The 12,521-nt window shown below is 39.8% G+C and overlaps 3 protein-coding genes across 3 annotated transcripts; all 3 read right to left on the bottom strand.

The window, feature by feature from the left end:
• Positions 1 to 1,377: 1,377 nt before the first annotated feature.
• LOC309366733 (olfactory receptor 5AR1-like) lies at positions 1,378 to 3,028 on the bottom strand. Its single transcript, XM_081905511.1, has one exon. It carries the CDS (start codon positions 2,998 to 3,000, stop codon positions 2,062 to 2,064), a length of 939 nt encoding a protein of 312 aa, XP_081761637.1. The 5' UTR covers positions 3,001 to 3,028; the 3' UTR covers positions 1,378 to 2,061.
• Positions 3,029 to 6,278: 3,250 nt separating this feature from the next.
• On the bottom strand, positions 6,279 to 7,238 carry LOC309366589 (olfactory receptor 5T17-like; the record flags this gene model as incomplete). Its single annotated transcript, XM_081905271.1, has 1 exon — positions 6,279 to 7,238. One exon carries the CDS (start codon positions 7,236 to 7,238, stop codon positions 6,279 to 6,281), a length of 960 nt encoding a protein of 319 aa, XP_081761397.1.
• A 4,069-nt stretch (positions 7,239 to 11,307) lies between these two features.
• On the bottom strand, positions 11,308 to 12,273 carry LOC309377977 (olfactory receptor 5G9-like; the record flags this gene model as incomplete). Its single annotated transcript, XM_081925724.1, has 1 exon — positions 11,308 to 12,273. The coding sequence occupies one exon, from the start codon at positions 12,271 to 12,273 to the stop codon at positions 11,308 to 11,310; it is 966 nt and encodes a 321-aa protein (XP_081781850.1).
• Between the last annotated feature and the right edge of the window lie 248 nt (positions 12,274 to 12,521).

Genomic DNA, 12,521 nt, shown 5'->3' with positions numbered 1-12,521 from the left:
TCTGACTTTTAGATGACATCTGAAGGCAACCCTGTTTAGGGAAGTTTGTAATGTTTGATGTTTTATTGTGTTTTTAATTTTCTGTTGGGAACCACCCAGAGTGGCTGGGGAAACAAGAAATTATTATTATTATTATTATTATTATTATTATTATTATTATTATTATCAGAGAGCAAAATGTCATTCCATAAGTCTGAGAAGTGGACTCCATCAGCTCTGTAAAGTTCCTGTCTCATGTGTGTAATCCCATATAGTTTCAGATTTACAGTTATCACTCTTTGCACCTTCTAGGGCAGTGTTTCCCAACCTTTGGTCTCTAGCTGTTTTTGGACTACACTTCCCATCATCCCTAACCACTGGTCTTGCTCGGTAAGTATGATGGGAGTTGTAGTCCAAAAACAGCTGGAGACCCAAGGTTGGGAAACACTGTTCTAGGGAAATATTGATATCTTGATCTTAGATTGGATGTTATTATTTAATTTGTTTAGTTTTTGTATGTTATTGTTTATCTGTTCTTATGGTTCTATAGCAATTTGAAAACTAATAAAAATAAACTTAAAACCCCTTTGACAAGTAGCCCCTTCAAAAAAAGAAAAGAAAAAAGGAGCCACTTAAAAACAGCATTTTTATACCCTATATGATATAATTAAATTCCACCTTAACTATGAAAAGGCTATTGCAGCCATCCTAAAAATGCTTATAAATAAACAGAGTAATACCAGAAAGGCTTATTCCCCTTAAGGAGAAAATGGAAATGTCTTTTGTAGCACATGTCACAGCTTTTAGTACTGACCATAGATATTAGAGGTGTGCACTGAACACAATATTTGGTTTGGACCTTGACCAGATGATTCAGAAAGTGGTGTGTTTTGGCATGGACCACTTCGGAGGCTACTTGCTTTGCTCAGACCCAAATCAGAATCTTGTTTTGGAACCACGAAGCTTCAAGTTTCCCCATTCACTACAATGGGAATATTTAAAATGTTTATAATGCCTTAACTTTTTGAAAGAACTGCTTGAGAGTATAAGATTGTGCCTCAGTTATAAGGTATATCTTTGAAAATCTTGGCTATCCTTTTTTTGTTTCCATCATCCCAAATAATCTGATTTGTTTAGCAAGCTTGGCCACCTCACAGTTCACCCCAATGCCAAATCATCTCTGAACCACCTAAGCACCAGCACCAAGTTGGATTGAGGGGGCGGGGGGAGGGGGCAGTTTGTAAAGTTGCATAATAATTTTTGGATAATAAGCAGATTTTGTATTTTTATTTATTCATAAATAATTAATATGCAAATCATGAATCACCTTTCTCATTTTCAAGAAACCCTTTCTTATATTGACAAAGGTACTTTTGAAACGGTAGTTGCATATGTTAATAAACTTTACATACTTCTAAGCCAAGCGAAACATAGGGCTAAGCAAAAGACAGGAGACAAGCTCACTGAGAGATGGTCCATATCGATAAATCACTGGAACAATAAATTTCAAGCCAATGTGCAACCAATGTTATTTGAAAATCTAAATTTCAACATGTCTATATTTGTGCCTTCTACTTGTTTATTTGTCTGGTTTCACACGGTAATAGCAATCAATACAATCTCCATACCTATCCCTTCCAAGCATTAAGAACCTTCTAAAAATCTACTCATAGTACTACAACTACTACTATCACTATGTTCTCATTTTTATTTATTGTAGATACTGTACGTACAAATATATTATTTTTCTTCCTTTTGGTTACTTTATGAAGGCTTGTGAAAATCTCTATTTGAAATAATAAGGTGTGGATGATATCCAACTGTCATATTCAGAGCTCAGACCTATTAAAATCAATGAATGTACATTACTAAAGTTCAGCGCTCTCATTGTACCAGCCTGGCACAATGGGTATAACTAACATTGAATATAATCCTGTATAACTCTGGATATATATAGATAATGAGCATTAGTTTTTATTCCTATTTTTTCTTTTGTTTTACAATTCTCTCCCCTCCCCAACCTTCAGGTAAATCAAAGAGCTAACCCTTTGCCATATTCTTTCCAGTATGTGACTGCTACATTTATCTTGAAATCCCGAGTCTCTCCATTCCTTTAATCAAGGCATCCTTCACATCTTTGTTCCTGAGGCTATAGATCAGGGGATTCACGAACGGGATCAACACTGTGTAGACCACTGCAATTATTTTATCCTGCTCCAAAGAGTAGCTGGAACTGGGTCTCAAGTACATAAAGAGGAGGGTCCCATAGAACAAACTGACGGTGGTTAGATGAGAAGTACAGGTGGAGAAAGCTTTGTGCTTGCTGTCATTGGAGCGTATTCTGAGGATGGTAGAAAAGATGCAGGTATAAGAGATGAGAACTATGGATGTGGTGGTAACTTCATTGAATCCAACAATAGTAAAAACAAGGATTTGGTTGAGAGTGGTGTCAGAGCAGGCCAACTTCATCAATGGTGGCCCATCACAAAAAAAATGGTTAATAACCTTAGAATCACCAAAGGACACTGTTAAGGAAAAACCTATCTGTACTGTTGCATTTAGGAAGCCCACCACAAAAGAAGCAAACACCAACAAAACACATAGTCTTTCAGACATGATGACTGTGTACATCAGTGGGTTACAGACGGCCACATAGCGATCATATGCCATGGCCGCCAAGAGGTAACATTCTGCTGTTGCCAAAGCAATATAAAAATACAACTGAGTGAAACAGCTAGAGTAGGAGATGGTTTTTCTATGTGATATGAAGCTCACTAGCATCTTGGGTGTTACGACAGAGGAATAGCACAGGTCCAGGAATGATAAGTTGCTAAGGAAGAAATACATTGGCGTCTGAAGCTGAGAGCAAGTCCTCACGATTACAATGATCCCAGCATTCCCCAATACTGTGATAATGTAGATCAGCAAGAAGACTATGAAGAGGATGATTTGCAGTTCAGATCGATCTGTGAGACCCACAAGAATGAACTCGTTCACTATAGTGCAATTGTCCCCATCCATGTGCACTTGCAAACATACTGTTTTTTGAAAGGAGGAAAATAATAAATTTCAGTGTTATAGGTAGCAAATCAGATTTTGAAAAGCTGCTATGAAAAATACAAGATTATTTAACATTCAAAATCTCTTAGGATATATCATCATTTTTTTTAAAAAAGGAGGAACTTGTCTGAGCAATCTCCAGTTTGATCCTTTAACTGAAAATAAACAGGTATTGTTTCAGTTATTGTTCTTTCTCCTTTTTTAAAAAGACCCCCCCTCTAAATATATTTTTATATTGTGAGAAAATTAAGAATACTGAACAGTGCAGAGGCACTAGAACAGCAGGATAGAATTTCCTATAAACAATATATAAAAACAAGAAGAAAGAATAAAATGGGAGAAAGGGGAAAGGGGAAATGATGAGTTATTTGGACTTAAGCTACACCCAGTTGACTTCATTTAAACTCAATATCATTTCCTCAAGTGCTGGGAATAACAATTGATGGTAGCGCTCTTTTGTTCATATCCTGTTTATGAGCTTCCCATAAGGATCTGGTTCCTTAGGTCAGGATGCTGAATAAGACAGGTCTTTGGTCAGAGCTCTTCTAAAGTTTTTGTTAATGTAACATACTGATGTTACACGCCAAGCCAGGAAAGGAGTTCAACATATGGAAGCAAAATTCCACAGATGGAATGTTCTCTATATATGGACATGGGCACCAGGTTAAGAAATATAAGATGACAAATCATATGGGAAAGAAGCAAATCATTTTCCTTAAGTCAGCATGGATTTCTCTCACCAATAAATTTAGGTAGAATAGTTATCTCATTTTTAGCCATAAATGCTTTAAATTCATTATGAATTCTCTGAGAATCTGAGGACAACATCAGCTTGTATGCCACATTGGAGAAAAGGAGAGATCTGTACTCACCACAGTTTCAGGCAACAATTATAGCAGCAAGAGAAGGGGGCATATTGAAGTTGGTTTCTTAATTATTATTCTAGGTTATTATTCTAGGTCTGAAGTGCATGCCTTCTTTTAGTCATCAGATTCCCAAATGAAGATGTAGTTATTTTATCTTGAAGATCTGGGTTTGGGTAAACCCATTGGGATCCTTCCACCTGATGGACCTCTGCAGTAATAAGTCAAGCTGTTAATAATTCTTTGTTTACCTTGTGACTTTGCCAAGATGTTTTTGGTTTGATATGGAGGAATCCCTAAATAATACACAGTGGAAAGATATTATGGATGATACGATTTTGGGTGCTTCACACTGACAGACCTCATTGGAAGGGAATATAAACTTCCATAAACTGCTACAAAAAGTAGCTTTATTATACTGTCCTTTCTTTGTTGGTGAAGTGCCAGGATTTTACAAGACAAAAAAATAATTTTCTCCACACTGTACTTTAACAACAACAAAACTCCTGTGGCGGTTCTAGCATACAGAGATTTGTTAGTACAATCTCCCATGGGGCACTGGCTAATGTAACAGTTGCTGGATTCTCTGTTAGTGCCATCTGTAACCATAAAGGAAACAGATTTTTGTGAATTCTAATATTTACTTATTTATTACATAGACCCTCTTCTTCACCCAATTGTCCCAGGATGAGTTACAAGAATACCAAAAATAAAACAGGTGCAAGTTATCTTGAATATATTAAAATAAATATGCAAAATATGATCGGATCCTAAAGGACTACAGTTGGTGGGAAGCAATCTGCCCCAAGGGATATGGCTTGGCAGCAGCTGAAAGCATACCCAGAAGCTGACACATACCCAGAAGCTGATTAGTTTAACTCAGGAATGGCTAACCTACAGCCCTCCAGATGCTCCTGGACTAACATTACCCCTGATCATTGGCCATATTGGCTGGAACTGATGGGAGTTGGGAGCCCAGCAGCATCTGAAGGGAAACAGATTCTCCACCTCTAGTTTAACCTTTTATTCATGAGGAAACTATGAATTATTGCTGAGATGGACCTGAACCTTTTATGAAATGGTATTACAGAGCAACACATTTCCTCCAAGCAATCAGCTTTATGGGAATATTCACATTTGAAAAAGTCAAGTGTACCCCAAGGGCATGTAGTTTGGTTTGTGTATGAAGGACTCATTGTCAAGTGCAGACTGGGATGGCAGACTCTAGACTCTAGAGCAGCGGTTCTCAACCTGTGGGTCCCCAGATGCTGTTGGACTACAACTCCCATCATCCCTGAGCTCTGGCCTTGCTAGCTAGGGGTGATGGGAGTTGTAGTTCAAAAACATCTGGGGACCCACAGGTTGAGAAAGGATGCTCCAGAGGGAAATAAGGTGAAGAGAAATGAAGAAGCTGAGAGAGCAGAGTGAATACTGGTCCAGAAGTCCAAGTAGATTCTTCCCTTCATGTGGGTGCGCTGTTGGCAGCTGTGGAGAGCTCAAAGGGCCTTCTTAGTAGTTGTGTCTACCCTGTGGAATGCCCTCCCATTAGATGTCAAGGAAATAAAGTATATTTCCTATTTTTCACACCTTGCACTTATTATGAGGAATCGCCGAACATCTATCATGGAACTTTTGCACACTGCTTTATTATATGTTTAGCTGTTCTTGCTTAAAAAAAAACCTGACCCTTTCTCCAAGCAGAAGGTAGCTTATTAATTTATTTGCAGTGTTTATGTTCTGCCCAATAATTAAGGTTCTCTGGGTGTGTAGAGTAAACATGGTCTCCTTATTACCTTTTTATCCTCACAGCGATTCTATGAGGTATATAGTAGTATATATTCTATATTCTAAGTAGTAGAATATTCTATATACTAAGTAGTAGTGATCAGCCCAAGATCTCCCCATGAGACCACTCTGGCTTTTGTGTTTCCTCACAATCTTAAGATCTCATGTTCATCTCCACAGCCCTCTCTCATTGCAACCACACATGATTTGTGGTATCTTCTACATATTAATTGTAAGAGGTAATCATAGATAAGCAATTTAAGAATAGGCATTACTTTCCTAGAATTGACTTACTCTCTTTTAGTTAAAAAACAACAACTCAACAATTTTGGGGGTTTCCTAAAAAAAACTCAACAACTTTTGGGATGTCTTGGTTTTTGCTTTTTGAAATATGGCAACCCTAAGCTACAATGAGCACTTCTAGCTTATATTATTTGCTGAACTTATATTGATCCTTAAGATCATCATATAGGTAAATGACAAGAGAGGCTACATTTTTGTAATTTTAATATTGGACATGCAACACCATACATAGATGCTAATAATGGACTAGGAATATATAGCTCTTGTGGAAATGTTTAGAAATTGTTGCTAGCTACTCATTTTGTTACATACCTTCCTCTGAATGCCTCCTAAGGCATCCTTAACCTCCTTGTTTCTCAGGCTGTATATCAAGGGATTCAGTAAGGGGATGACAATTGTGTAGAACACAGCAAGGGTTTTGTCTGTGACATCTTGAAGAAACGATTCACTGCCAGAGTTTGGTCGGAAATGCAAGATAAGAATTGCCCCGTGGAAGATGGTAACTGCAGTGAGGTGTGAGGTGCAAGTGGAGAACGCCTTGAGTCTACCTGCCCTTGAGCTGATCCTCACAATGTTGATGAGAATGTACATATAAGAGACGATGACACTCAGGATGGTGGTTCCTTCTACAAGCCCAGCCTCAAAAAAAATCAGGCGTTCATTGATGTAAGTATCCGAACAGGAAAGTGATAAAAGTGCAGTGATGTCACAATATACATGATTGATTTCGTTGGATTGACAGAATGACAGCCTGAAGGTGAAGACTGTATGGAGAAGAGAGTGCAGAAGCCCAAGAGCATAGGACCCCACCACCAGAAGTGTACAGATTTTAGGAGACATGAGGACTGGATACAGCAGTGGTTTACAGATAGCCACATAGCGATCATATGCCATTGCAGCCAGGAGAAAGCACTCTGTGCTGCCCAGACCTATCACAAAGTACATTTGCAATGCACATCCAGTGAGGGAAATGGTCTTTTTATCTGCTAAGAGATTCACAAAAGTCTTAGGGGCAACCACAGAGGAGAAGCATGCATCGAGGAGAGAGAGGTTGCTGAGAAAGAAGTACATTGGAGTGTGGAGCTTGGGACAGGCTCTTATTAACACAAACAGTCCTAGATTTCCCACCAAAGTAGCAATATAAATAGCAAGGAAGACTAGAAAGAGGACAATCCGTAGTATGAGATTGTTTGTTAACCCTACAAATACAAACTCATTGATTATTACGGTGAAGTTTTTCTCTTTCATTGCATTCAGATTGTTTTATTCCAGAGCTGTAAAATAAAGAAACACGACAATTGAGAAGAAACAACCATTTATTCATCATGCACATGAGAAATCTATGCAATTCATTTGCCACCAGTGACTCCCTTGTTTTATTTAGACAAATATAGGAAGGATTTCTATCAAAAGGTACCAGGTGCTTGGGGATAAAGGGAGTGTCTTACCTTCTTCTTCAGCTCTACAAAGGTATCTGCTATACAACATGGGGGCCTAGTTATGGGTGGGAAAGGATGTGATGAAGACACCCACACAAACTAAGAACAGCTAGCACATCCTTTGTTAATGTAGAAAACTGGCTATACCAGGAAGCAATGTAGAACCTCTTTCAAAAAATACTTTTGGCATAGAAAGTGAATACCTTCCAGCCCAGAGGAAAACCAGGACATGCATCTTTCGGGGCTGCAATTTCAAAGGAGCCAGGGGACTTGTGCACGAACACAGCACCCAAAAATGGGATGTCCCACTTAAATTGGGACAGTTGAGGGGTATGAAAGTGTGCCTTTGGTTCTGCTGCTACAAGAATGCCGCTGTTAAGAGTCTCTTTTACTGGGGATGTTGAGAAAGAATATGTAGTCAAAGTTATGCAAGTAAATTCAAGAGTTTGACTGAAAACTTTCTTTCACTTCTGTTTTAAGTGTATAATGAAGACACTCAGAATACATTTACGATAATCATTACGCATACTTGCAATTTTTCCGGAAGCTATTTCGACTGTTAAGAGGGTGCCTTAGAAAAAATTCTGCACATTTTCCTTCCCCTTCTAAACTAAAATGACACTGCAGGATCTGCTATCTGTTGCAGATAAGTAACAACTCCGACTCTTGGATTGCTGAGCATAATCTTCTCTTGAGAACAATGCTTGGAAGGTACATGCACTACAATACTGAAGAAAAATACTAATTGCAGAATGCTGATCAGCTGGCTTACAGTGGAATCATGAAGCACTCTCTCCTTTCTCTGGAGAGCATAAAAAAACCATAATTCTTTAAATGTATATAAGCCTGCATAACAGAGCTCATATAAATAATGCAAACAGCAAACAAAATAACAAACAAATAGGCATAAAGCCTGCCACAAGGATCAATCAAACATGCTTCAAAATCATCATTAGCAGAAGAAGCACATATATGTGCCAAAATAAGAGCAAAGTTGGGGAAAAGTTATGCAAAAAAACAAGGTGTGTGGTTGCGGGAAAACAACACACTGACTCCTGCTTTCTTCTATGTCTCTACTTACTCTTAAAGGAAACTGGGGTGGTAGAAGAAATAAATGGAGAATGAAATTGCACCAATGGAACTTAATTCCAGAGAGATAACTATGTTGCTTGCTTGCAGTAAAACCCAAATAGAGAAATGTGATAATGAGCACAGTTATTGTACCCAGAGGCATTCTTAGACAGAGTCCACTTTGTCAGCTGCATGGAATGGCATGTATATATAACTCTCGAGCTTTTATTTTATCCCTACCACCATCAGTGCTCCATGTCCTTGGAGAACTGCACAGAATTCATCGTTTTAGGAATTCATCTATTGGGAAAATGTGCTATACTCTCCCCAAGACTCAACCGCATTGTTTGTTTCTGATAAAAAATAATAATAATTCCATATGAAGAGGCAGAGCCAACCCAATACATTTTGGCACATCAAGTGAACCACAAAAAGTGCCCCCTCCCTGCTAGGGAAGAAGGAGTCAATAAAGATTAACAAAGGGGAAATAAAGATCTACACTGGGATCTGCTACCCCTGTGGATCTTGCCACCTGAGGCAGTTGCCTCACCTTGCTTCATGGGTGGGCCGCCCTTGTGAAGAGGCAAAGAGAAGGGGAAGGGTATTGTTAGCCCTGAAAAACAAACTTATATGAAGCTACAACCATAGCTGTCAACTTTTCCCTTTTCTTGCGAGGAATCCTATTCGGAATAAGGGAATTTCCCTTAAAAAAGTGAAACGTTGACAGCTATGGCTACAACTGGAAGAATGTTGGGGGCATTATAGACTGGAAATGGATAACATTGATTCATGAAGGAATTGTAATAACATAGGAAGCCAAAGCCAGATCATTGGTTTATCTGAATGAATATTGGCATCGGAGGGCAGCAGCCATGTGCAGGACTTAGCACTGACTGGAAGTGGCTCTCCAGGGTTTCAGGGAAAAATCCTTCCCAGCACTACCCTGAGATGCTGCACATTGAACCTAGGATATTTTGCAGGGGAAGCATGTGATCTTCCATCAAATTTGCATTGACACTTTATCACAATTTGTTTTTCTGGGAAAGGGTTGTAACTCCATGGTATTGCGACTGCCTGCAGAAGGCCCCAGGTTTCACACACACACACCAATACAACAATACAAAACAGTGAGATGGCAGGAATCAGGGTTGCCATTTGTCCAGAATTTGCCGGACATATCCAGAATACTGCAGTCGGAATCAGTGTCTGGGCGGAAATCAGCTAAATGTCTGGGAAAATCTAGATGTATGGCAACTGTGTCGGCAGTGTTTTTGCCGATTTTCCTGAAAAATAGCTCATTTTTAAAAAGCATTTTTGCCAAAAAATAGCTCAAAAATTTTTTAGTTCCGATTGTCACTTTTTGAAATATGGCAACCCTAGCAGAAATACAAAGTACTGGTAGGTACCAGTGCGAAGCATGGGGAAACACATGGGACTGAATTTTCTAATAATAAATATTGATATCCATTTTGAATTTTATCTTCTTTGTTCAAGGAAGGACCTGGGGGAGGAGGAGATTTAGGCAGCTGTGGGAAAGTGGGGACTTGCAGTCTCCACAACTGCCTCAAAGGAGCTAGGCCTCTGAAAAGTGTTGCTGACACACCTGAGCAGACCTTGTTTCTTCTAATAAAGAGTTAACGTCACTTACTCTGTGTGATTTATTGCTGGCTAGCTTCTGGCACAATGTCAAGCCAAACATTTGAAGAGGGCCTAATTGAGTCTCACAATTAAGTCTATAGAGGAGATAGGTTGACTGCCTTTTTTATTTTTCAATTCTAAAAAACACTTCATAGCCTAAAGTCATGCAAGCATTGTACAGTAAGAGAAAATAGGATAAAATATAAAAGAAACAAACTCAATGAACTAAAAATCAAATCTACAGTTATAGACGCTGTAGAGAATGACTGAGGCACACATCAGGGAAAGCCTTCTTAAACTTTCTGCAGCCAGTGCAATGGCATCTCAGATACTTTTTGAGGTGGCTGGCAGACAGCAGCTCCCTCTCCCTCTGCTTCTCTCTCTGTGAGAGTTCTTTGTCACATCCACAGCCCTGCTGTACATCACAGGTAGGACAGAAGTTGGGAGCAAGATGACTGTTGCACCCGCTTGGAACTGAATCAGGCGCAGTGTTTTCATACGATGATAGTAGCACTGGGAAGGGATCCCTTTCAAGACTTTCCACTGGCCACCACTCGCAGCAATCCCATTGGTGATACTTCTATCTGGCCATACATCTGGTGGATAGAAAAGGGTGCTCTGTGCCAATGGAATGATGTTGGCAGGCAGCAGGTGGGCAAGATGGATGGACGGATAACTCTGTCAAATGCAAGCCTTCCTGTTCCAAGGAGGTTCCTGTTCCAAGTTGACTGAACAGGAGCACTTCTCATACTCCCTATGGCTTAAGGCAGGAGTGATGAACCTGTGATTCTTCAGACATTGCTGGACCATCTTGCCTGATCATGAGTCTGATGGGAATTGGAACCCAACAACACCAAGAGGGCTACAGCAACTCCCCATCTCTGACTTAAGGAGGTGGGGATACAATGCACTATTAAGCACTATGTTAATCATACAAAAGAGAATTGTTAAAACAGTGGTCAAACTCCATGTTAGGGGATACACCATATATCATTCATAGCTTAGAATGTTCCCTTCATTCAGCTTGGATTAATATGGACATAGTTTAAGGGAAACATTACATTCCTCACCAAATCAGTACATAGGGGCCAGAGGGAATTTGGTGCATCCTTCATTCTATCCAGACTTTACAGATTTAATAATGCCATGCCCATTTGGTTTTATAAAGTTCATGAACAAAACATTTTGTCGCACACCTTCCGCTGAAAGCCTCCCAGAGCATCCTTTACCTCCTTGTTTCTGAGGCTATAAATCAAAGGGTTGAGCAAAGGGATGACAACTGTATAGAACACGTTTAGTGTTTTGTCAAAGACGCCTTGAACCAACGATTCATCGCTAGAGGTTGGTCGGAAGTGCAGAATGAGAATTGCCCCATGGAAAATGGTAACCGCGGTGAGGTGCGAGGTGCAGGTGGAGAAGGCTTTCAGCCTGCCTGCGACCGAACTGATCCTCACCACAATGTTGCTGAGAATATATGTATAAGAAACTACAACACTCAGGATGGTGGTTACTTCTACAAGACCAGCCACATAGAAAATCAGGAGTTCATTGAGGTGGATATCTGAACAGGAAATGGCCAAAAGTGCTGTGATGTCACAGAAAAAGTTATTGATCATGTTAGACCTGCAAAATGACAGCCTGAAGGTGAGGACTGTGTGAAGGAGAGAGTGCAAAAGGCCAAGAGCATAAGACCCCAACACCAGAAGAATGCAGACTCTAGGAGACATGAGGACTGGGTACAGCAAGGGTTTGCAGATAGCCACATAGCGATCATATGCCATTGCAGCCAAGAGAAAGCACTCCGTGCTCCCCAGACCTATAAAAAAGTACATTTGCATTGCACACCCAATAAAGGAAATGGACCTTTTCTCTGCTAGGAAGTTCACTAATGCCTCTGGAGCAAACACAGAAGAGAAGCATACGTCCAGGAAAGAGAGGCTGCTGAGAAAGAAGTACATTGGAGTGTGGAGCCGGGGACTGGCCCTTATTAAGGCAATCATTCCTAGATTTTCAACCAAGGTGATCATATAAATAACCAAAAACACCAAAAAGAGACTAGTTCGTAGTGTAGGGTTGTTTGTTAATCCCACAAACGCAAACTCACTGACCACTGTTGTGGAGTTTTCTTCAGACATTGCACCCAGGTGAAATGTCCAGATCTGAAAAAACACCAAAGCATGGCACAGGTAAAACAATATTTTACAACCAATGTATGGAATTTGTTGCCAGCAGTGGCAGGGATGACTATGAGCTTCCATTACTTTAACAGAAAACTTATGCATGCTTGAAGGACAAGACCTTCAGGCATAGTTTGCTGCAGGCTTGCGTTCAAACCAACAAACAGTTTAATGCAGCATCTTAGAGACTAACAGATTTGCTATGC

Source organism: Podarcis melisellensis, assembly GCF_964234715.1.
Source record: "Podarcis melisellensis genome assembly, chromosome: 1".
NCBI classification, from domain to species: Eukaryota; Metazoa; Chordata; class Lepidosauria; order Squamata; family Lacertidae; genus Podarcis; species Podarcis melisellensis.
Note: the sequence above shows the minus strand (reverse complement) of the source record. Positions and strands in the feature narration are given on the sequence as shown.

Coding starts and splice junctions, on each gene's coding strand:
- LOC309366733 (XM_081905511.1), bottom strand. CDS start 3,000: ATGGATGGGGACAATTGCACTATAGTGAACGAGTTCATTCTTGTGGGT.